This window comes from Ailuropoda melanoleuca, chromosome 7 (assembly GCF_002007445.2).
Source record: "Ailuropoda melanoleuca isolate Jingjing chromosome 7, ASM200744v2, whole genome shotgun sequence".
Classification (NCBI taxonomy): domain Eukaryota; kingdom Metazoa; phylum Chordata; class Mammalia; order Carnivora; family Ursidae; genus Ailuropoda; species Ailuropoda melanoleuca.
In genome coordinates this window covers 96564308-96589860 of record NC_048224.1, presented here as the reverse complement: position 1 = coordinate 96589860, position 25553 = coordinate 96564308, and the positions used below count along the sequence as shown (strand labels likewise).

Below are 25553 nucleotides of genomic sequence, written 5' to 3'. Positions count from 1 at the left end.
ACAAATCTTTAGTATACTGCTGGATAAACCAACACAGAATAAACACACGCATGTAACTAGGACCGAACTGGAGCTATAGGACATTGTTGGCCAGCGCATACTCCTAGTTCTTACACTTCCTTCTCCTCAAGAGCCTGCCGACTTCTAAGGCGACAGATTTTCTGTTGTATAAATGCTTGGTAAAACTTGTGGGTTTGTTTTTGTTTTTTTGGTGGAAAGATCCACATAATACAAAACTCTCCATCTTAACCATTTTAAAGTGTATAATCCGTTGACATTTAGTATCTTCACAGTATTGTGTGTCACCACGGTCTGGTTCCAGCACCTTTCCATCAGCCCCAAAGAAAACCTTGTGTCCTTGAAGCAGTCACTCCATACCCTACCCTCTAGCCCATAGAAACCAATAGAAACCCCTTCAGGCTGGTTCCTTTGTCCTTTGTCCTATTGCCGCCATTCTTTGAGCACTTCTTATCATCTTGTAGAAAATCTTCCGAGATCCTCCAGTGGTGTCCTAGCCCTGGCCCTGGAATCAGTCCTTTGTCCAAGGAATAGTTTCTTTCAGTGGAGAATCAGGTCTTCTTTCAGTTTCTTTCAGTGGAGAAATCAGGTCTTCTGGGGCACCTGGGTGGCTCAGTTGTTAGGCGTCTGCCTTCCGCTCAGGGCATGATCCCGGCGTTCTGGAATTGAGCCCCACATCAGGCTCCTCTGCTGGGAGCCTGCTTCTTCCTCTCCCACTCCCCCTGCCTGTGTTCCCTCTCTCGCTGGCTGTCTCTCTGTCAAATAAATAAAATAAAATCTTTAAAAACAAAAAAAGCTGGTCTTCTAATGGGCTGTCTTTATCTCTAGGCCCTTTCAGACAGAGCTACAGCATATATATATATATATATATATATATACATATACATATGTATATGTATATACACACACACGTGTATGTATATATGTGTGTAGATGTTTGTATAAGATGTATATGAGTGTGGGCATATTCGGAAATTGCATATATATATGTATATTAAATATAAGTAAATCCATATATGGAAAACCTATAGTATATGTGTGTACACACACCCATCTTAAATCTGGTTTTTTTTTCTTAGCTATTTCTATACAGATACCTCTTCCTTTCCCTCAAACCACAAGTTTATACTGTTATCTTTGATATTTATATTCTAGCTTATTTCTCTGAAATAAATATCTATTTGAAATACAATTAGGTTCACTTATTTGGATTCATCTCATTTTAAGATTTTCTTCCCATCCTCTTCGATTGTATTTTTTCCTTTTTGAGTATACGAAAAAGTAAAAGAACATACACAGAGGTAGACTCAAAGCATGGTCACTTGGCCTCTTGCCTGTTAGGCATTCTACTCCCGTCTTACCTCCCATATTCCCGTCTACTCCCTGAAGGTGTACGGTCTCATGAATGTTCCTGATTATTTCTTTCTGCCTCTTTTTGTAAAATAGATGTTTATTTTCTAATATCTCTTCATAAACAAGGTGTTAGATTCTTTGCTAATTTTTCCACTTCAAACTATATTACGAAAATCATGCTGTAAGGTTCAGAGATCTCCTTGTTCTTTTTCATAAATCCGTGTTACAGTTCCTGTGGTGTGTTCATGGTGTGTGGCTGACTATAGTTTACTTGGCTTCCCTTCTCTGGCTATGGTTAGAAGCAGTTGACTGTTAACTGTTAACAGTACATCCTTTTGAGATTTAAAAACTAAAAGAACAGGAGCACCTTGGTGGCTCAGTTGGTTAAGTGTCAGACTTTTGATTTTGGCTCAGGTCATGGTCTCAGAGTCATTAGATAGAGCCCCACGCTGGGCGTGGAGCCTGCTTAAGATTTTCTCTCTCTTCCTCTGGCCATCCCTACCCTGCTCTGCTCATGCAATCTCTCTTAAAACCAACCAAACAAATGAAAAAACCAAATCCCAAACAACAACAAAAGCAAACTAAAACAATGCCTCAGTTCTGGTCATGGTAACCAGGCAGAAGTGCTATAATAGCAGGATATTGCATTCAGCAGTTGAAGGAACACTTCTTTAAATACACATAATAGTCTAAAAATTCAAGTGTGATATTGAAGGCAATGGGCTAATGTGAGAAAGCTTTCCTGTGAATAGAAGGGATGTCGATGCTAGTTAGGTATTGATGGATAATAAGAGGAATGTAATGTGTTGAATTTCTTCTATTACTTCAAGTTAATTTCTGAGTGGCTAAAATTAGCGTTGGATCAATCTTTTTTTTCTGTAGAGCTATTTTAGAAATTGAAAGGAGGAGAGCTGCAGATTTTTCTTATCACGTTCCTTTGTAAAATGTACTTGATAATTCTAAACTTTTAACGTATGCTATTTTTAATGTATGCTAAAAGCAGCCTCTAAAATTATAGGCAGAGTTCTTGGTACATAATGGTGCTCATTAAATGTTTATGGAAAAAAAAAATAACTCCTAAAAGGAACTCTTGCTAACCTTCTTTTTTGTTGGTGGTGAACACCCCTTTCTGCAGTACTCTTCATTGCTCATAGTTTCTACTATGAGTTTGCATAATACCATCTCTGAATAACAGATTTTATTGGTGCTGGAGATCTGTTGGGGTTTTAAATGTTCTGAAAACAAGTAATTCATACAGCAATGACAGCTTAGTGTTTCTGTTGATCAGTGACATGAGAGATGCTAGAAATCATTTGAAAAATGCAAGGAAATTGTTGCAATGCATTTTAATAGCAATATACATGATAGTAATTTAGATTATAATTACCCACTTGGCAGCAACTGTGCTTACCCTTGTTTTGCACAGTGCTGACTCTGCAGTTTTCTTAAAATACTGTCATTATCAATGCAAACTATTTCTTTAAATAGTTTCCACATTTCATATTATCTTATTTGTCTTCACTAGTCTCATCACTGGAATTAGGTACCAAGAATACAGCAGTTACAATGCTAAAAAGAAACTGAGGCAGTTAACTTAGACTTCCTGACATATAGATAGAAGCAGGCACGCACACGCACACTCTCTCTTTTTCTCTTTCTCTCTTGTCACTATGGGAACTTAGGCTCTTTGACTCCTGTGGCCTTACATTGATGGGAATTTTTTGTTCTTTGCAGTTTACTGCTAAAAATTACAAAGTGAGTGTTGGGGAGAGGGATCTTGAGTCTAGTAACCACATATAAAAATCAGTTAAGGTTTCAGTGCTTTCTTACAGTCCCCCCAAATTTTAAGTTTTTAACTGCTAGAGGGTATATATTTTGGGTCATGTTAAAACATGCCGATTTCTCCTCATGGGTTTAGGTGTAAGCGACCATTACCTGTTGTTGAGGAGGTAGTACGGGGAATTTGGGTGCAGGCTACATTCTGGGAGGAATAAGGTATGATTTAATGAGTTTAGTAATAGTTTTAATGATTGGAGTTGTGTGTAAGAATATAATTTCTAACTTCTGTGATATATCAGATAATGTAGGCAAACTTACTTAAAGCAACTGTCATGTGTTAGACATTCTACTAGGGGCTAAAAGGTCATTGTCCTCACCCAGATATACATTAGGGGGTGTTCTCTTCCTGCAGAGCATGCAGACTTTCTAGAGATAGCTCCTTTGACTATTTTTAAAATTAGGTCACCATTAAAAGGTGGATTCTCCATACTTGTGTAGGAATCATTCAATTATTTGAAAAATGGAAGCTCTTAATACTTTCTACTGGTAACTGGAAATGGAATGTGTTTTTAAATTATCATAGAAAAGGTATTTCAAATTCTGCAAACAAGTAAATGAGATAGAATAATGGAGAAACTTACTGAAGATGTCTGATACCTAAACTGAGATGAAATGCAGGCATGGACTCTGGTACAGAAATGACTACCATCACCTTGAATAGTACCTAGAAAAAGAAAGAATTTTTGGTTTTAGAAATACAGGAATGGTGAAGCAAGTAAGTGGTGAAAGTATGTATTATATTTTATACCTTAATACTTTCTGTACCTTAGAATATATTTAATAAGGAATCTGACAAGGGGAACATTATGTACTTTTCTTTCTATCCTGCATTTGGTATTTCAGAATAAAATTTACGGAGGGATTAAAAAAGATTTAAAAATTATGTTGGATAAATATCCTTCTAATTTTTGTGATGTCAGGCAGACATCCTTATCTCACTAATGTGTTTTGATACCACAGGGGATAAAGCTTTGTAAGTATTTTCATCTTCATGGCTAATGGAATCAGAGATCGGCAGACGTGAGTGTCCTTCCTCTCTCCCCCTACTTCCTGCTTCCTTTGAAGTTCTGTAAAATGAAAGAAACACAAGAAGAGCTCTGCTTAAAAGGAATATTTCTTTTCTTTTCTTTTTTTTTTTTTAAAGATTTTATTTATTTATTTGACAGAGATAGAGACAGCCAGCGAGAGAGGAAACACAAGCAGGGGGAGTGGGAGAGGAAGAAGCAGGCTCATAGCGGAGGAGCCTGATGTGGGGCTCGATCCCATAATGCCGGGATCACGCCCTGAGCCGAAGGCAGATGCTTAACCGCTGTGCCACCCAGGCGCCCCAAAAGGAATATTTCTGATTATTCATGTATCCTATTTCTGCCCACAGTTTCATCTCTTATGTACATGTATGTTGATAGTACTCTAATAAAAGGGGAAATCCTATGAAACCTGATCACCCAATTATCTGGTCTATTTCCTATGTCTTTAATTTGAGATCTCCCTTTCTGGATGAGTATTCTTTCAGAAATTCTTCCTGGTGACTTATCTTCCTCTCCTTTCTTGTTTTAATCCTTAGTCTATGTATGCCTTTGGTTTTATTACAGTCTCATTCATATCCCTGAATGCCAGGCATGTTACGAGGGACCGATGGCACAGTTATGAATAAGGCCGCAGCCGATGCTGTCCTGGTAGGTGTGTTCTTGTGCAGAAGGCCTCCCACAGAGAGGTGCTAGCGCGGACTGACAGACTCCTTGGTCATAGCTCCCTTCTTATTCATATGGCTCCCTAGCCTTTGCTTTTCTTCCTGCTACCACCGCTGCCCTCGTCCTTATTGATGTCAGCATTCACCCAGAGGATCCATCCAGCATTCCATCCTCTCATTTCCTCGACTTTCTCAGTTCCAACAGTCTTTGTTTCTCTACCCAATCTCAACCACTCATTTCCTTGAGTTAAGATACCACCTATAAATATGGTTTATAAACTTCGCTGAGCATTAGCAATCTTTCTGCTCACTTACTATTCCCACTGTGAGAGTTCCATAACGCTTTTAGAACTGCTGATCCATTGACTCTACCATTTATTTGTGTCCATTGCCTTCTAACTGCCACACCCTTCTTTTTTTTTATTGACCTTAGACACATACTCCATTGTTACCTTGAGTAACAATCTGTGTATTTGCCTCTCGGTCCATATAGACTCTGCCCTTGGTTAAACTCAACTTCCTACCTCCTTTGCACATCTGCACAGCATGCATCTGGAAGGAAGCAGGTGGCCACACTGACTAGTGTTTTCTGAATGACCACAGTTGACAGGTGAGCCAGGAACCCTACCACAGGGTCCTTGCCAGGGCACTTCGTGACTTTCTGAAAAAGATTTCATACCTTTCCTTCTACCTCCAACTCTGTGTCCTCACTCTTAGCTGATTATATTGCTGTATCTATCCCCAAAAAGGTCGAAGCAATCAGAATAGAACTTTCACACTTCACTTCCTGATCACCAGATCTAACAGTCTGCCTGAATCTTTTCCCTTCCACTTTGCTTTGGCTCGTCTTACACTGATAGACTTTACTAGTGACTATAAGATCAACCCTTCCTCTCATATCATAGGCCACATCATGTGTCATCTGCTTGAGTTTTTTTGTGTCCTTATTTCTTTTCCTGCATCTGTACCTACCTTATGCATTATCAGTTTCTTTCTTCCTGCTTGGTTATTCCCCTCAGCATGCAAACGTGGTATGGTTCCAACCCCCCCGCCCCGCAAAATTCCCACTATAGGTTCCCCTCCAGCTGCTGCCCCCGTTCTTTGCTCTCCTTTATGGGAAATCTACTCAAAGGAGTTGTCCATTCTTCTTGCTTTCCCCTTGACCTTCTGACCAGATTTATCCCCAATCTAGAATTCATGCTGCCTTTGATAGGGTCTCAATGAGCAGTAGATGGCAGCACTGCTCACTTAGTTGTTAGGACCAAAAACTTTGGAATCATCTTTGAATTTAACTTCTTTCACACCTCACCTCCAGACTCTCAGCTGTCTTGTTTGATCTAACTTCATATTGAGCCGATCTCATGCTTTCCATCACTAGCTCCTTATACCAGGCTACTGTCAACTCTTGACCAGACAGAATGCTAGCCGCTTTTTTTTTTTTAAGATCTTATTTATTTATTTGATGGAGAGAGAGGCAGCTAGAGGGGGAACACAAGCAGGGGGAGTGGGAGAGGGAGAAGCAGGCTTCCTGCCGAGTGGGGAGCCCCACGCGGGGCTCGATCCCAGGACCCTGAAATCATGACCTGAGCCAAAGACAGACACTTAACGACTGAGCCACCCAGGTGCCCCAGAATGCTAGTCTTCCAAGTGGTCATCTTGTTTCACATTTTGCTACTCACAGTCTGTTGCCACACAGTAGCTAGAATAATCTTTTAAAAGTGTTTGATTTTAATAGATCTTAAAATTTATTGACTGTGTGTCTTCCGGTAGTTTTCCGTCCACTCAGAATAAAACCAAAAGCCCTCACCATGGTTTGTAAGACCCCATCAGGGACCAGTGACTTTTGTGTGAAATGGCCAGACAGTTAAACATTTCAGGCTTTGTAAGTCACCCAGGGTTCCAGTTACCTGTGCTAGTGCCCGTGTTTCCTCTTCCTCCTCTTCCTTTTTACAAGTTTTTAAAAATGTTAGAAACACTCTTAGCTTGAGAGTCCTATAAAAACATTTGACACTCAGGCTGCAGTTTGTCCGTCCCCTGCGTCTGGGACCAGACACCAGCTTATTGTGTCTCTCCTTGTGCTCTCCAACTCTTTGTCATGTTCCCTGGCATTTTGAGGTGTCTTTTACTATCCTTTGAATCTACCCAGTTCTTTCCTGCCTTTTCCCTTGGCTTGAAACACCCTTCTTGCAGATTTCCCATGTCTCCCCCCTCTTCTTCATTCTGGTCTCTGCTCAAATGCTTCCTTCCTCCCTTCCTCTCTCCCCCCCTCCTTCTTTTCCTCCCTTCCTTCCCCCTTCCTCTCGCTCTCTCTTTCCCTCTCTCCCTTCCTTCCTTGATTTATTTGAGAGTGAGAGACTGCATGAAGAGGGAGAGGAGAAGAGGGAGAGTGAGAATTTCAAGCTGACTCCCCATTTAGTGCAGAGCCTGACATGGGGCTCTATCCCATGACCCTGAGATCATGACCTAAGCCAAAATCAATAGTTGGACGCTTAACTGACCGAGCCACCCAGATGCCCCTCAAATGTTATTTTCTTAGGGAAATGTAATTTGCTCAGACTTGGGACTCTCAAATATCTCCTTCCCCTACCACTTACTTTGCTTCTTACATCTTCCCCATTTTAGCAGAATGCATCACATTTTTGCTTGGGCCAAAGACCTAGATAGGAGTTATCTTTGACGTGGACTTCATGTAGACAGTGTATCTGCACTGTGTCTACATCATGTAGACAATGTCTGGAAAGAGTAGATGCTCAAAATATCCTTCACATAATAAATGGTAGTTAAAATTATTTTAATAGAGCGGTGAGCATTAAGAACAATGAATCCATAGATGGGGAACTCCCCTTTTTTGCTCACTAAAGGCCTGTCCTGGGAAGTTAGTCTAAGCCCAGATCTGATGTGTAGGCCTGTGCCAGGATTCAGTAGTGATGGTGAGGGTTTGGGTGAGAGGGGGAGGGTTTTAAGAGGAAGGAATCTGAGGTAAAAATGCGGAAGTTTTTAGATGATAAATTGCTCAAACTGGAAACAACTATGGTTGAAATAAAGAATTATTTTTAGCCAGTGAGATTATTCTGGCTTTCCCGTTTTGATTGGTAAAATCTACTTACTGCCCCCATTTAAAATATTGTGTGTCTTTACCCCCATTTCCACCCAAACACAATTAAAACTGTTTACAGATTTGCTTCTCTGCCTTGAACCAGAGAATGTCACTGGAAAAAAGATCGACAGGTCGGCCTTGGTCTTTCATATAAATGCAACCGTATATTATGTACTTTTTCTTGCTTGATTTAACTCAGCAGTTTTTGTTTTGTTTTGTTTTTTTGTTTTTGTTTTTTAATTCATCTGTCTGGTTGCATTATCAGTGGATTTTTAATTGTTGCTTAGTATTCTGTTGTATAGATATGCCACAACTTGATGAGTGCCTTGGTCATTCCCAGACTTTGATTCTTATGACTGAAGCTGCTCTGAACATTGTATGAATGTTTCTGTTATTGTTGTTCTGGTTTTCCTCCTGCTTAACCCCTAGCCATGCGTTTGCTGAGTCTGCTGTTCTGTGTATATTTAAAGGAAACTGCCAAACTTTGGTCAAAGTGGCGATACCGTTTTATGTTTCCACCAGTAGAGTAGGTGAGCTTTAGGTACTTCACATCCTCCCCACTCTAGGGAGTGTGTAGTGATTTCCCATTTGTAGTTTTTTTCCTTTCTGGTTTTAAATGGCATTTCCCTGGTGACAAATGGTCTTGCACGTCATTTCTTGTGATTACTGGCCATTCATATATCTTCTTTGGTGAAGTCTTTTGATCATTTTTTAATTGGGCTGTTTTATTTCTACTGAGTTGTAGGACTTCATTAAATGTTCCAAATACAAATCTGTATGAACTACATTTATTGTTGGGAGAGGCAGTCTGCCATGGGCCTTGAGTATCCCTGTGTATTTATTCTGATTACACCAAGAAGGAAAGGCCTGCCCAAACCATTTCTCAGCGTTGCGTTTGCAATGAGCTGCCTTGAGAGATGGTTAGGTCTCCCTGTAGACAATGACCAGACTTGTTATTATTCAGTATACAATTGGTGAGTCCCCCAAGCATAGTGTCCTATATTGCAATCCACTGCATGTACAGGCATTCATCAGGGAGCCCTGTGATGCCCCTGTGGGACTTGGTGGGTTGGGGACCAGTAGAGGCATAATAAAATCCTTTGTCTCTAACTGAGGACTCGTATGTTTTCTGCCAGCACTCATGCACCAGTAAGAGGCTCCTGTAGCTTGTTCTGTTATGTAGGGTAAAGTCTCAGTCTGCACACTTCTTGGCTTGTATTGCAGATATTTTTCTCCTAATCTGTGGCTTACTTTTCATGGTCTTCATGAAACTATCTTAAGAGTTGTTTGCAAAATGGAAGGTTTAAATTATGATGAAGTCTAATTTATCAATTTTATAGTTAGTGCCTTTTGTCCTTAGAAATCTTTGCCTTCCCGAAGGTAGTGAAGATTTTCATTTCTTTTCTTGTAGACATTAAATTTTAGCTTGTACATTTAGATCTAAGGTCTAGGTTCACTTTCTCTCATTTGTATGTCCAGTTGTTCCAATACCATTTGTTGAGAAGATTCTTCTTGCTCCTTTGAATGACATTAATACCGTTGTTGAAAGTCGTTGACCACAAAGGTGCATATGTATTTCTGGACTCTGTTCTGTTGATACTATTCAAACTTGATTACAGTAGCTTTATAGTAAATCTTGAAATTAGATGAAATCCCCCAACTTTATTCTTTTAAATTATTCTATTTTAGGTTTCCTGCATCCATATAAATTTTATTTCTTTTCATATAAATTTTAGAAGCTACTTCTCAATTTCTGCAAAACTTGTTGGGATTTCAATGTGATTATATTGAATATATACATTGTTCTTTAGAAAATATATTTCTTAACAATGTCTTAATAATATCGAGTCTTCTGATCCATGAACCTGGCATAACATCATTTATTTAGGCCACCTTTAATACCTCCTCACGATGTTTTATCCTTCTTAGAATATAAGTATTTTCTTCTTTTGTTAAAAATTTTCCTGATTATTTTGTGAGGGCTCTTTTGATGCTATTAAAAATGATAAATAATAAAATTTTATTTCCCGACTGTGAGTAGTATTTGAGAAGTAAAAAAAAAAATTAGAGGTTGAGTTTTATTCTGTCATCTTGCTAAATTCATGTAGACAATTTCATTTGCAAATAGACAGTTTTACTGCTTCTTTTCTAATCTATTGTTGTTGTCTTACCACACTAGCTAATCCCTCCAGTTTAACACTGAATAGGGATGGTAAGAGCCAACATGCTTTTCGTGTTCCCACTTTTAGGGAGACCAGTGTGTTGGTTTGGGAATTATAGGAGCTGGAAGACTTTATGAATGGGGGTATATGATGTTCTATTTTATGTCATGAAATGAACTAAAGAATTATGAAGTTCAGTTATCCAAAAATCTCTGGATCTCATAGAGCTTCTGTTTCATGGGGACCTCTTTTGGCTCAATTGAGTTTACCTTTAACTGCAGTCAGATGGTGGAAGAGGACAAATTCCAATGTTGTAAGATAACTAAATCATTATCTTTCATAATAGAAGTCAAAGGTAATATTAAACCTGCAAGTTTAAAGAGATCAGCGTAATCATGTTATTTAGACATATTAAGTAGCTATCAGAAGAAACAGTTAAGGGTATGAAAATGATTGCCTCTGAAAGATACGGTTAAGTGGTAGGGCAGGTGACTGCTTTTTTTTTTAAACTTTTATTCAAATGCATTTACTACTTTTTATTCTTATATTTTTAAAATATTGACTATCCGGTCTTACCCATATATTGTTGAAGGGAACCAGTTAATCTGTTCAGTTTTGGCTTATTTTGAACACCCCCATCATAATTGTTTCAATGATAAATTCAGAGTACTGACTCAAGTACTACAAATACCAAGTACTACAAAAAGGTCATCTGGTTTAACTTCTGTTTGTATATATTTGGATTAAAAATATTGGCCCGACAATATGCACAGGGAACTTGAAAATTTAATACCAAGAAATTGTGCTAGGCAACCTACATGCCCAATGTTATGGGTCTAAGGTAGGTAATTAGGTATGTTAATAGTCTGTAGGCAGGAAAAACAATTTCATTTAAGATACTGGGATATGTTCATGAAACATGACTAAAAATAAAAGTAGCCTACTGAACAATATGTATGCTATAATATTTTTGAAAGTAAAGTACAGGTGTTTGTGTATATATATGGAATATTATGTACATATTCTTATATGAGAAAGAAGACACTTAAAGGAGAAATATCAAATTAAGTCATTTTGAAGCACTTTTTTCCCGTTGCTTTTCTGTTTTCCAAATTTTCTGTGTTGAACAGGCAATACTTTAGTAATTTAAAGCAGAAAAAGATACTGATAAATGCTATGTCTGTAAAAGTTAGATGCATTCTCATTAATGATACATAACATAGTCACTGATTTTTAAAATGTTTATTTTCACCATTCTTACCATTTCATTTCCCCTTTCCACTTTATTTTCTTTATTCTGAGATTTTGCTCATTAATTTTTCTTTAGTAAATGACCACTTTGCTCTTGATGAAAACCATCAGTCTTTCCAGTGCTAGTTTGTTTTGCATTATTGGGAATGTTTCCTTGCACATTATTATGGCAAATTAATAATAAGAAAGAAATGAAAAAAAGTGCATCTGATTTCCTGCCATCCCCACTAACCTGCTTTTGAACATGTATGATTCCTTGCCTTTGGGTGTACAATCTGCGATTGACATGGATACGGTTCTGGACGTCATGGTTTGTTCATCGTGCTCATCATTTTCCATCTGGACTATCTTAGTGTCGTCTTACCAGGTCTTCTGATGCTCCTGATCTGAGAGTAAAAGTCAGAGTTCTTTTGGTGGCCTGTGAGGGGACAATCCCTTCCATCACAACTTTTCAGTTATCAGTATGCTTGCTTCTCTCTCCTTCAGACCTTTGTTTTAATGTTCAATTTTGAGGCCTTCAGACTCTTCTGTGAGTCTTTCTGTAGGCACCCTGTTTGAAATTGCCAACCACCTCCTGGGCTTCTTATTCTTCTCTGCTTTTATGTTTCTCTGGAGCGCTTTTTACTGGCCACAAAGCAACAGTTTTAACTGCTTATTTCATTTATTGTCTGCCTGGCTTTCTTCTCCATGGGGAAGAAAGCTCCATGCATCTGGGGATTGCTGTCCCTTGTTTACTGTTCTCTGTGTAACACGTGGAACAGTGTCTGGCACATAGTAGCCACTCAGTGTTGCATAACGAGTGAACTCCAGCTCTGACAGTCTGCCAGAGTGAACCTTCCGAAGCTGTGCTGGAAAATCCAATTGGATAGCGATGCTCTGTCCCTCCATGATCGGGCCGCTATCTTCATTCTGTTGTCAGTGCTTTTGGTTTTCTTTGTGGTTGTACATATATGTGCCATGTGAGTCTGGAAGGAGTTCCTAATTCTTTGTCTCCTTAACTGACTTCCCTTCTCCTGTTACTCAGGTTTCCCTCATCTGCTCCATCAAGTTAGGGCTTCCTCCTCTGAGTGCCATAGGAATTATTTCCTTACTTGCATTTCTCTTTCCAGACTTAGGTTTTGATAATCTCTGTGTATACTGTGCTTAGAATTGGGCACTTGATGGTAGTTGAGTCAATTAATGACTTACAGCCATTTTTTGTGGTGCTTAAAATATTAATTTTAATAGGGTTTTTCCTGTATTGAGGTTTGCTTTTTATTTTGCATGGGCCTAAAATAGTTGACTTTATTTTCAGGTATTTCTATAATAAATACATCATTGCTTTCTGTGATATTTGGGATTTGAAAAATTCCTTTTAATTTGCAGACCTATCTTTTGTGAATATCCTGGATCCTGCTTTGTATTTGTGGGCAGAAGGAAATCATTCCTCAAAATAATACCACTCAGAGTAGTCGTGTGCAGCTGCTAATATGAAAGGTGGGATTAATGTAATTGATATTACTTCAATGAAGATAAATTTATTTATTTATTTTCTTTAATTTACAGGGAAGTCTTAAGAGTAGGCGACAGATCTCACCCCAGGAATTCATCTATGAGCTGAAAATGGGGTGTGCAGATGAGAGACTTGTCACGTGCCTGGAGTCCCTCCGCGTGTCTTTGACTAGTAATCCTGTGAGGTAATTCATCTCTCTGAACATCATCAGGGCACGTTAGTAAATTAAACAGATGTCATTAATCTGTTATTTTTATTAAATACTTTAGCCATAGCACCTGTAAATAGGTGGTGTATACATCAACGATATCTCAAGGTAAAAAATGAATATGTAATATTTATATGCATGATGAAATATAGTGTCGGTAGTACTTTTTGTATTTATTACCAAATGATACATAGCCTACGGACGTAAAAACAAAAACTTACTCTTATGTTTTTTTCTTAAAGTTTTAAAAAATAGGGGTGCCTGGGTGGCTCAGTTGGTTAAGTGTCTGACTTGTGATTTCTGCTCGGGTTAAGATCTCATGGGTTGTGAGATTGAGCCCCATGTTGGGCTCTGTGCTCAGCAGGCAGTCTGCTTGAGATTTTCTTTCTCCGTCTCCCTCTGTTGGTCCCCCCACTCACAGGCACACACACATACTCCCTCTCTCTCCTAAAATCTTAAAAAAAATTAAAAAAAAATTTATGGTGTTTTTTAAATGAGAACAATCCTGATCAGAAACTGAGTTTCACTCTGAATTTTGGTAGTGTATATATATACTGGCTGAAAAATTTTTTTGACACAGAAAGAAATATCATTAACTTTTCCTTTATTGGAAATAATATATTTATAGGGGCACATAGGTTAATATTGCCAGATTTAGCAAGTAAAAATAGAAGATGCCCAGTAAAATCTGAATTTCAGACATACTAACACTAAGAATTTTTGTTGTTTATCTGAAATCCAAATTTAACTAGGTGTCCTGGATCTGGCAACACTACTACAGGTGTCTCTATAAATCAGGTTTTAGACTTTTAAGCTCAGGATATTCTTGAAAAACTTCGAGCAGAAATTGTTAAAAAATGTCTGAGCAGTCATAAAATCAGGATTTCAGAGCTGCAAGGGTCTAAGATCAGTTTTGGCTGCTTTTGTGTAATAAATGAGTGCTTGTTTTTACATGAGAATATATCTGTATTAGATGTATATTTATATAAATATATATTTTTAGGGCTAGAATGACTGACTATGGAAGTTAATAATATACAATAGAATCTCTTTGATATCCTCTCTGATTAGTACTTTTCTGGACACTTCTGAAATTTGGCTACATAGGAAAAAATCTTTGTCAGTACAACTATTTAAAATAAAAAGACCCTACCTGCTGACACATGAAAGCGAGTGAGGTTTAACGGAGGAGTATGAAGAGTTAACAAAGTGTATTTCAGCATGTTTCAACTTTATCTTTGTTTTTCCATATTTCTCCACTTCCAGACTGTTCTTTATTTTTTTTATTTTTCTGGTGAATTTATTTATTTATTTTTTTGTTTTAATGATTTTTTTTATTATATTTTGTTAATCACCATACAGTACATCCCCGGATTGCGATGTAAAGTTCGATGCTTCATTAGTTGCGTATAACACCCAGTGCACCATGCAATACGTGCCCTCCTTACTACCCATCACCAGACTATCCCATTCCCCCACCCCCCTCCCCTCTGAAGTCTTCAGTTTGTTTCTCATAGTCCATAGTCTCTCATGTTTCATTCCCCCTTCTGATTACCCCCCTTTTCTTTATCCCTTTCTTCCCCTACCGATCATCCTAGTTCTTATGTTCCATAGATGAGAGAAATCATATGATAATTGTCTTTCTCTGCTTGACTTATTTCACTTAGCATTATCTCCTCCAGTGCCGTCCATGTTGCAGCAAATGTTGAGAATTCGTTCTTTCTGATAGCTGAGTAATATTCCATTGTATATATGGACCACAGCTTCTTAATCCAGTCATCTGTTGAAGGGCATCTCGGCTCCTTCCATGATTTGGCTATTGTGGACAATGCAGCTATGAACATTGGGGTGCATATGGCCCTTCTCTTTACTACGTCTGTATCTTTGGGGTAAACACCCAGTAGTGCAATGGCTGGGTCATAGGGTAGTTCAATTTTTAACTTTTTAAGGGACCTCCACACTGTTTTCCAGAGTGGCTGTACCAACTTGCATTCCCACCAACAATGTAGGAGGGATCCCCTTTCTCCACATCCTCTCCAACAATTGTTGTTTCTTGCCTTGTCTATCTTTGCCATTCTAACTGGCGTAAGGTGGTATCTCAGTGTGGTTTTGATTTGAATTTCCCTGATGGCTAATGATTTTGAACATTTTTTCATGTGTCTGTTAGCCATTTGTATGTCTTCATTGGAAAAGTGTCTGTTCATATCTTCTGCCCATTTTATGATTTGTTTATTTGTTTCTCGTGTATTGAGTTTGAGAAGTTCTTTGTAGATCTTGGATACCAGTCCTTTATCTGTGGTGTCCTTTGCAAATATATTCTCCCATTCCGTGGGCTGTCTCTTAGTTTTTTTGACTGTTTCCTNGGGCCTTTTCTGGTTCCATACAAATTTAAGGACTATTTGTTCCAGTTCTTTGAAAAATGTCCTCGGTATTTTGATCGGGATAGCATTGAAAGTGTAGATTGCTCTGGGTAGTATGGACATTTTAACTATGTTAATTCTTCCAATCCATGAGCATGGAATATTTTTCCATCTTTTTATGTCTTCCTCAATATCTTTCAAAAGTGATCTATAGTTTCTAGCATATAGGTCCTTTACGTCTCTGGTTAAGTTAATTCCAAGGTAACGTATGGTTTTTGGTGTTATTGTAAATGGGATGGATTCCCTAATTTCTCTTTCTTCAGTCTCGTTATTCGTGTATAGAAATGCAACTGATTTCTGGGCATTGATTTTGTATCCTGCCACCTTACTGAATTGTTCTATAACTTCTAATAGTTTGGGAGTGGATTCCTTTGGGTTTTCCATATAGAGTATCATGTCATCTGCAAAGAGAGACAGTTTGACTTCTTCTTTGCCGATTTGGATACCTTTGATCCCTTTTTGTCTTCTGATTGCTGTTGCAAGGACTTCTAGTACTATGTTGAATAATAGTGGCGAGAGTGGGCATCCTTTTCGTGTTCCTGATCTTAAGGGAAAGGCTTCCAGCTTTTCCCCATTGAATAATGCTTGCAGTAGGCTTTTCATAGATGGCTTTTATGAGATTGAGAAATATACCCTCTATTCCTACACTCTGAAGGGTTTTAACAGACTGTTCTTTAGATGGCAAGCCTGGTGGTCAGGAGGCCTGGGACTTCATATGTCTTAGTTACTTCTCTTTACCAGGCACGGTGCCCAGCACGTAAGAAGTCCTCAGTGAAGGTCTGTTGATTGAAACATGAAGTTTAATTTTAGTCTCCTTCAGTTTTACCTTGGTCTTGTTAGAGACTAAGTTGAATTAGGAATCTGACAGGTATAATCATACATGAAGAGCTCTGGTTTCCAGTTTAATCTGTACCTGTTTTAATATATTCATTTAAAAAATAATTATTGAGCACCCGATATTTACCAAGTACAGTCTTAGACACGGGGCTTAGATAAATAGCAAAGTGGATCCAGGCCCTGTTCTTAGGGGTTTAAATGTAGAGGAGGGTGTTTTGGGGTTGATCGGGAGATGCACTCATGTCTTAGTTTATCTGGCAGCCACTGAGCAATGAATTTATTCATGGCTTTTCAGTTTAATTAGTAGTAGACCCTTCCCTTTATCTTCATAATTTGATTAGATGAAAATGGTAGCAAAAGAAAAACCGTGGAAGGATTTTATGTATGAATTCATGTATATTCCAGTGGATACAATTATATGTGAATTTTTCTTAAACTACTGGGAAATAATCTTATGTCTCCTTCACTTGAACCTTATTTAAAAAAAAATTGTGGAATTATTTTTCCAAGAAAGGCCAATTCTAGAATATATTGTCAGAAATCCACAAGCTGTGGATGTTTCCTATAAAAGCCTTTTTAATTGAAAATGATAGAAATCTCACTATTGGAGATGTTTTTCTGAAATTATGGCACATGATGTAGAGCGAAGAGACTCCTGTCTCTGTGTGTGGTGCTCCAATTTGAGGAACAACTTACCTGGAGGTGTAAAAGTTGAAGTTCTGCCTATGTTCAAAATTTTTGGACTTGGCCATTAGTTTTGTGTCTGCTATTGTTAAAGTCAGTTTTTCATATTTTCTTATTTTTTTAAATGTACACTATGTGACTCAGTTTCAAGAGAAACAAGTAGACTTTTTGTCAGCTTTTGAGATCCTTGCTGGACCTGTAATATTATTGAGTAAATCAGCATTAAAATTCTTCAAAGTCTGTGAATAGAGTTGAGAATGAAACACGTGAACTAATTAATGATGGTTCTCCAATGCTGGTTTGGGATTGGGCTTTATTTAAATCAAAAATGAAGGAACAAGAAGGAAACCTCCCTCTACCTCACCTCCACCCAGATAGGCAATACTTTTTAGAGCCATCTATCTGCTTCTGAAACTCTGCCTACCAATTATGAGCCACGTCAACATTTTACCATCCAGACAGTGAATTATATGAAAACCAGTGCATTAAATACCATGTTATTTGCCACCTTTTATGAGGAGTTGATTTGAAGATCACAAAATTCTTCTGTTTTGAAGTTTTATTGATTATTCAATATTCTTGGTGACAGTTCTAAGCTAAAAGACATAGTTGCTTTACTTTTGGAACACAAGAAAAGACCAACTTCTTCAAATTGTCCATTATAACTTTTAGTGGATCTTGACATAGGCAACAATTATGTTTGAGCTATTGAACACTTTGAGGTGGAAACGTAAAAGAGTAGGCACTAACATTATTATGATTGATATCTAGCATTTTAGTCCATACTCATCTATGTATATAGTAAGTTAGTTACAGAATACATCTTCATTTTCTCAATTTGATGGAGCTGTTAAGGGCATGATTTCTGTCTCAGAAAATCCAGTCTCTCTGGTCTGGTGTTTTGTGATCTTAGGCATTATTTCCCTTTACTTACGTTTAACGTGTGCGTTTTGAAGTTTACAAGACCTGTTTTCTTGCTAACTCTTTTTGTTAAGTTCCTAAGGAGTTTATGGAACTAGGCCTGATAAAGTTAATAACTAATTAAAAAAAAAAACCCTTCAGAAAAATGTGCAGTAACATGTATGTTTACTGCAAAGCAAGTGAGCAACCTTTGTGGGTCATTACTCCATTTGATCAGTGTCCTGTTTGGAATCTAGTTTTTCTCCATTTCTGGACTTATGCTTTTCCTCCAGCTTTGTGTTTGATTTTGTAATTGACATACTTTGTGCCACAGACCACACGTGTGAAGAGACAAATAGAAACGTTGTGGCAAGCACCAAGATCAACATATTCCTCGTTATCAACATGATCTGGAGAAAAAAGTCAAGACCAATATTTTGAAATTACCAGTACTTATTCAAAATCTTATTTTTATAAAACGTTAAATATATAAAAAAAGTCCTCATCATAAGAGTAAAACAAGTACCCACTTGCCTACTAATGAGGCTAAGCTAGAAGTACTGCTTGGAACTTTGAAGCTCCCATGCATCCCTGCTAAGTTCTATGTCCCCTTCTCCCACTGTGCTGTGGTTAGCGCTGTTTTGAATTTCGGGCTTATCTTCTTTTTGTTATCATTTCACCATATATGTCTAATTAATTCATGTATTATTTGGTGTTCTATCGTTTCGAACTTTGTGTCAGTGATGGCATCTCCTATGCATTCTTCGGTGGCTTTTTCCCTCTAGTTCATAGATTTCTGTATGTTGATATGTGCAACCACTCACATATCATCACAATTCATACTATTCTATGCCTTTAATTTTTTCTTAGGTTTCAGGCATAGCTATTGTAAATAGCATGCAAATGCTTTTTAAAATAATTCTGATAGTCTTTGTCTTTATAGCCCCTGTAAAAAGTATTGGAATCTGGAGCTGATATTTCTTCTGAATTTTCGCTTAGTTTATGCTTCTTTTACCATGTTCATCTCCCTTTCCACACCCCCTTTTGCTCTTTATTCCTTTTCTGTAGTCTTTCTCTTCTTCCTTAAATTCTTTTGGATAGATTTTTTAATCTCTCATGTCACTTTTTTCCTTACTTACTAATTTGGAAGACATAGTCCCTTTCTGATCTTAGAAAAGAAAGTTAACTTATACACACTTTGGGGCGCCTGGGTGGCTCAGTCGTTGGGCTTCTGCCTTCGGCTCAGGGCGTGATCCCGGCGTTATGGGATCGAGCCCCACATCAGGCTCCTCCGCTGGGAGCCTGCGTCTTCCTCTCCCGCTCCCCCTGCTTGTGTTCCCTCTCTCACTGGCTGTCTCTCTGTCAAATAAATAAATAAAATCTTTAAAAAAAAAAAAAAAACTTATACACACTTAAAATGGAAATTTAATATGCATGTACATAAAAGGGACAAAAATAAGCAATCTCCCTTATTTTGAACCTAATCACCCTCGGTTAGTGTGCATGCTAGTTTAGTGTGATATTTTAATTTTATTTTTTTTAATATTATAGATTAGCTGTTAGTATTAAGTTAAACTACAGATAAGTGTATGTGTATACATGTTTGCACATGGGTATAATCATTCCTTTTTAGGTCTTTTACGTTTGTCTCTGATTTTACTCTTGCTTCAAGTATATCATTAGGTTCCCTTGGCAAAAGTCTTTTGAGGGTAAAACTCTTTTGTCAGAAAGTTACTTTATTTGCCTCTACTTTTAAAAATATTATTATATGTTTATTATTTTTTATATTTTTAAAAGATTGTATTTATTTATTAGAGCACAAGCAGGGGGAGCAGCAGGCAGAGGAAGAAGGAGAAGCGGGCTCCCCACTGAATAAGGAGCCCTATGTGGGGCTCAATCCCAGGATCCTGGGATCATGACCTGAGTCGAAGGCAGATGGTTAACTCACTGTGCCACCCAGGAACCCCATGTTTTTTTAATTTAAATTCAATTAACATATAGTTTATCACTAATTTCAGAGGTAGAGTTCAGTGATTCATCTGTTGCATATAACACCTAGTGCTCATTACATCACGTGCCCTCTTTAATGTCCATCACCCAGTTTTCCCATCCCCCCACACCCCTCCCTTCCAGCAGCCCTTAGTCTGTTTCCTACAGTTAAGTGTTTCTTATGGTTTGTCTCCCTCTCTGGTTTCATCTTTTTTATTTCTTTTTCCTCTCTTACCCTATGATCCTCTGTTTTGTTTCTTAAATTCCAAATATCAGTGAGATCATATGATAATTGTCTTTTCTGACTTACTTCACTTACTATAATACCCTCTAGTTCCATCCACATCATTGCAAATGGCAATATTTCATTTTTTGATGGCTGAGTAGTAGTCCACCGTGGTGTGTGTGTGTGTGTGTGTGTACACATACACATGGTGGAATACTAAGCCATCAAAAAATGAAATTTACACATACATACATACATCATATATATGAGATATAATACACACACCACATACCACATCTCCTTTATCCACTTTCCATAGTTTTGCTATTGTGGACATTGCTGCTATAAACATTGGGGTGCAGGTGCCCCTTCAGATCACTACATTTGTTAGATCTCTAGTTTAATACAAGAAAAAGAAAGAATTAAATTGGTGTGTCCCAAATCCAAATTTCTCAGAAGGATATAAACAGAAAAGTAAAAGCCTTCCTCCTTTCTGTCATTTGATTGTCAGACCTGCTGGTCAGTGGTGAATGCCTGTTAATAGTTTCTTGTGTGTTTTTGCTCCATATTTTTTAAGTGCATATGTTAGTATTTTAATATTCTTATTTTACTTTACCTTACTGTTATATACTTTTATTTATTTATTTTTTTAAAGACGAGCCCTAGAAGTTGCACTTTTATTGCTCGGCAGGATGTCAGTCTTGTATTTAAGTTAACATTCTTCTATCCTTTAAGTTACCTTAAATTTTTTTGATTTTTTTTCTAGTTCTTTTGAACCAGGGTCATCATCTTGCTGGTTCCCTCATTAATGTGGTAAATGAATATTTGACATTGCTCACTTTATTTGGGTGAAGCGGTGTTTCTATCTTTTTGAAAATCATGGATTGACATTAGAGGTTTGTGGAATGTGGTAGTATTCCACAAAACTATCCTAGAAATACATGGAGGCAGTGAATGGGTAGAAAGTCTGGGTTTCCTACGTCCTCTGCCCGTCCCAGGGTTGGGGGAAGGGACAATGCATATGATGAGAGGTACGATGTTGGTTGAGTGAAGAAGACTTAGTGTCCCTCCTTGATTGTCACTGCCAGTCCCCCAGGCCTTCATCCTTCTCTCCTGCCCACAGAGCCCCTACTCTTAGTCGGTGGATCTAAATGACGTTGTGTGGGGTGAGGTGGGGGGGTTGTAGGTTCTTCAGAGCACTCAAACCGAAACATTGACAAGTCAAACCTTTCTCTTACCAAGATGGACGACCTCTTCTTAAAGCTTAATTATACTGCATGATGATCCTAGAGGAGTCTCTGTTGCTTTTGTCAGACCTACCAAAGATGCTTTTCTAGGAAGGAGATGGAATGGAACCAGAATGAGACTGATTATATGCGCATGTGTAGCTGTGTGCAGTGGGTATGTTGTCCGAGTCCTAACGGGAAGTCAGACACCGGAGAACATGCTGTAAGGTGTTTGTTTTAAGTTAATACCAGAGATTGGTTAAATAACTGATGTAAAGACTGAGAAACCAAACAGGAAACAGTGAGCACTTGATTAGCAGGAGCAGGAAGCTGCTCCAGCCCTGTGCTAGAGGGAGAGAAAGAGAACTCTGTTCTGGAAGCTAAGAGCCTGGTGTCGATGGTAGAAACTGGATCCATGGGGAAGATGCAGCTGTGGCCCGAGAACCCGCAAGGCGGAGAGAGAGCATTACCCTTGTTTCTTCCTTCTTCCCAGTGCTCCAGCCTAGCAGGGAACAGCCTCCAGAGTCAGCCCCTTTGAAGCTAGAACAGAGCAGCAGAAGGGAAGTAGGGGAAAGTGAGGACAGGGGTCAAACATCTGTAAATGTCAGTAAACGCTGAATTCTCATTTCTTCCAGTTTTTAGTTTCATCGGATATGTAGGTTCTTTATCTTACTACTTGGAGCTGTAAATAAGTGTTTTCATAATTCGCTATAGGACTTGAGTCCGGTCATAAACTTCTAAGAATACAAAACACTATCCTGCTCTGAATCTCCTGAAACTATCTTGATTTGAAGATTGTCAGCTGAGTCCTGCTAAATGGCCACGTACTCAGCTCCTACATTGGCTTCGATACTTTTCCAGTATCTTACTTTTTGTTTCACCTCCCAAAGACCTTCATTTTCTATTTATGACTTAGTCCTTGATTCCATCAAAAAAACTTTATTTCATTTTCTCTAACAGCTGTCCTGTTTCACACATATACGTGCAAACTACTGGTTTTGTGGAGGTACTGATAGACCCCTTTTTTGCCCTGGAGTTCTGAATAAGTTAAAGTAGAGACAGAAGTGAAGTTAGGAATAATCTCTGTACTGCTGGAAAGGCTAAGTTGCAGAGCACGGCTGGGACTTCTGAAGGTGAAGTGTAGTTACTGCCACTGAATCAAACTTGTCCTGAATGGAAAGAACAGACAACTGTAGGTCAGGGTCAGGAACCACTTTCACCAGTTGGATAAATCAGTCCTTCTGGGTAGTGGTGGTGGGGGGAAATCTTCACCTACTGAGCTGAGGGGAGTGCCTGGAAGTAATTCCTAAAGTTCTTTTCTGGGGAACTTAGTGGAAGGCCTCTCCTTTTGTAGAAATGAGAGGAGGAGGATAGTGAGAACTAGTAATATGCTCCAGTTTATTTTTATTCCTCTGACATGTTTTAGAGTTTTAAAGTAAGACATGAGCTATAATTTTTTTTTTAAAAGAAGCCTTAGAAAAAATTTTGAGAATTAATAGTATGTACAGGTGTATGGTGTTATTAATGGTGATAATTTCTGAACTGGACAAGAGGAGTAAAGTTTTCCTTCGTGATCTGCATCCTTAAATTTTCTTCCTTCCTTCCTTCCTTTTTTTTTTTTTTTCTTTTTCCTCTAATTAGTGATAACAGGCAAGTCGTTCAGGTGGTTCTGTTTTCCTTCCTGTGCTGTTTTAATAAGGTAGCTGCTAGTTGTAGTATTTAAACTAAGTGGAGGGAAAAAGATCCAAAACATTTGCTCAGGAGGCACATGTGGCTAGTGGCGAGGACATTGAACAGCACATATAAACCATTTATGTCACTAAAAGAAATCCTATTAGACATTGCTGCTTAAACACCTTGGTTCCTCTGCGTAGCTGCTTACTTCTTTAACATAAGTACGGCATGATGATTATAGCCCCAAAGTTAGGTTCAGGACTATGGGAATATATGAAAGAATTGAAGTCTGAAAGATTAAAGGATTTTTAAAACCTCCAAGGATGAGTGAGCATTTATATCAAGAGTCCTGAGAGAAGAAATGAGTGATCCCAGAGAGGCAGTCTTCAGCAGGGAGTGCTGTTTTGGAAGGATAAGGCAAAGGGAATGGGCTTCGTACTAGCTATTAAGGAATAGAAATGGAGAGGAGAGATGTGTCTGACAGTACAAAAGCTACGGTCCATGGCAGACTTCAGTGTGGCTGGCTGTAGCCGGGATGAGAAATCAGCAATATGGCACATCACAGAATTCATAGAAACACTGTCTTTGGTAGGCTAAAAGTGCATATTTATTTTACAGAACTTTTCTCAGGGAGATACACTTTTACCTCTTCAAAGTAGTTTTTCTGGGTTGTTTCCAATAAGGTCATAAAGTATAGGTGGGATGTTAATATTCTTTATTTCTTTAGACAATACCATATATCTTAGGATATGCTTTGTATAATTTATGTCTAAATTAACATTCAGGATCCATAACTTTTATGACCCTTAATATTGCTTATTAAAGAAATATTTGTTGAAAAATGACCTCTAATTTTAGGTCATTTTGCAGTCCTTTCCAAAGTGTTTTAAAAGAATGAAATATTAATGAAAAATGCCCTGAAAGAAAATATTAATGTTGATAAATGAGTGCTAACCTAATATTTTAAAGGGCATGCCAATACATTCCAGCGTTTTCACAGTCCTTCCAAAGCTGGTGTAATTTCTTTGAGGGACCTTCCAGAAGACTCAGTGTTTCCCCCGGTAGGAGACTTTCTCTTTGTTGTATTGTCATTCATACTACAGTTTGGTTTTGGCTTATAGAGGTATTAAAATGTGTTATAATTATTTGGTTTCAAAGTTAATCCTGTGTCTGAAAAGCTTTGACTTTGAATGCAAGGTTAACAATAAAAGTACAGTACATTGAAAGTATAGTAATTGCTTTTAAAGGAGAAATACATATTTTCTGTACATGGTGAATAAGAGCTGTGTAGCTCAATTTATACTTAACCTGAAAGGTCCTAGAACTGTAAAATCCTCCCAATCTACTTTATAATATATATATCTCCTAGTCTATTTAAAATAAAATATAAATTGCCATTTGAATAGCCAAGATTAATTTTAAAAAACATTCTATTCAAATGTAAAGTCAGTCACAATTAACTTAGAGTTTCAGACCTTTTTAAAATACAGTAGTCTGATATTCAGCATAAAAGAAAGAATATGTGACTGAAAACTAATTATTCAAAAAGACTAGATTACTGTTTAAAAGACAACAAAAGATTGAGTGTTATAACAATTTGGGAAAAGTACTGCTCTTAAACTGGTATAGTTGCTCCTGACCGTAGAGGTGAAATAGAAGAAACTTTGCTTTTCAGTGATAATTGTCTGTGTCCTCAGAGAATGTAAGCCTTCTATGTTGACATCTGTAACAGTTATCAGTATGATGTTATTAATTTTTTTTTAAAAGATTTTATTTGTTAGCACAAGCAGGGGGAGCGGCAGGCAGAGGGAGAAGCAGGCTCCCCACTGAGCAAGGAGCCCGATGTGGGACTTGATTCCAGGACCCTGAGATCATGACCTGAGTTGAAGGCAGATGCTCAATGACTGAGCCACCCAGGAGTCCCCGTATGATGTTATTTACTGAATACTTCAGTTTCTTTGGCAAAGATAGGGCCTACAGTTCAGTAATTTTTCCACTGAATATATCTAACACCCCCTAATTATTTAGTATCCTACATACAAAGAGTCTATGTAGTTTCTTCTTTATACTAATTTTTTGGCCTTTTTATGTTTTAAAAGTATTGCTTTGGTGGGGCACCCGAGTGGCTCATTCAGTTAAGTGTCTGATTCTTGATCTCAGTTCTGGTCTTGATCTCAGGGTCGTGAGTACAAGCCCCATGTTGGGCCCCATGCTGGGTGTGGAGCCTCCTCCTCCTCCTCCTCCTCCTCCTTCTTCTTCTTCTTTTTTTTTTTTTTAAGTATTATGTGGTGAGTTAAGTAAAGATTAAAAACACAATTTTTGTCTTGGTATTCCTTGTTGTCTCTATACATAAAAAAGTACATAACTACAGTTGACCTTTGAGCAACACAGGTTTGGAATTGTGTGTGTACACTTATCCACAGCTATTTTCTTTTAGACTTTCTCAACATTTTCTGTAGCTTTCTTTATTCTAAGAATACAGTATAT

The 25553-nt window shown here is 38.0% G+C and overlaps 1 protein-coding gene across 2 annotated transcripts in view; it reads left to right on the top strand.

The window, feature by feature from the left end:
• Positions 1-25553, top strand: part of DIAPH3 (diaphanous related formin 3) — a 484281-nt gene that overhangs the window by 104258 nt on the left and 354470 nt on the right. For both annotated transcript variants that reach the window (XM_019796633.2, XM_019796631.2), the window contains one exon: positions 12956-13086. In XM_019796633.2, the coding sequence (XP_019652192.2) occupies positions 12956-13086 (131 nt within the window). The remainder of the gene's footprint in view (positions 1-12955; positions 13087-25553) is intronic.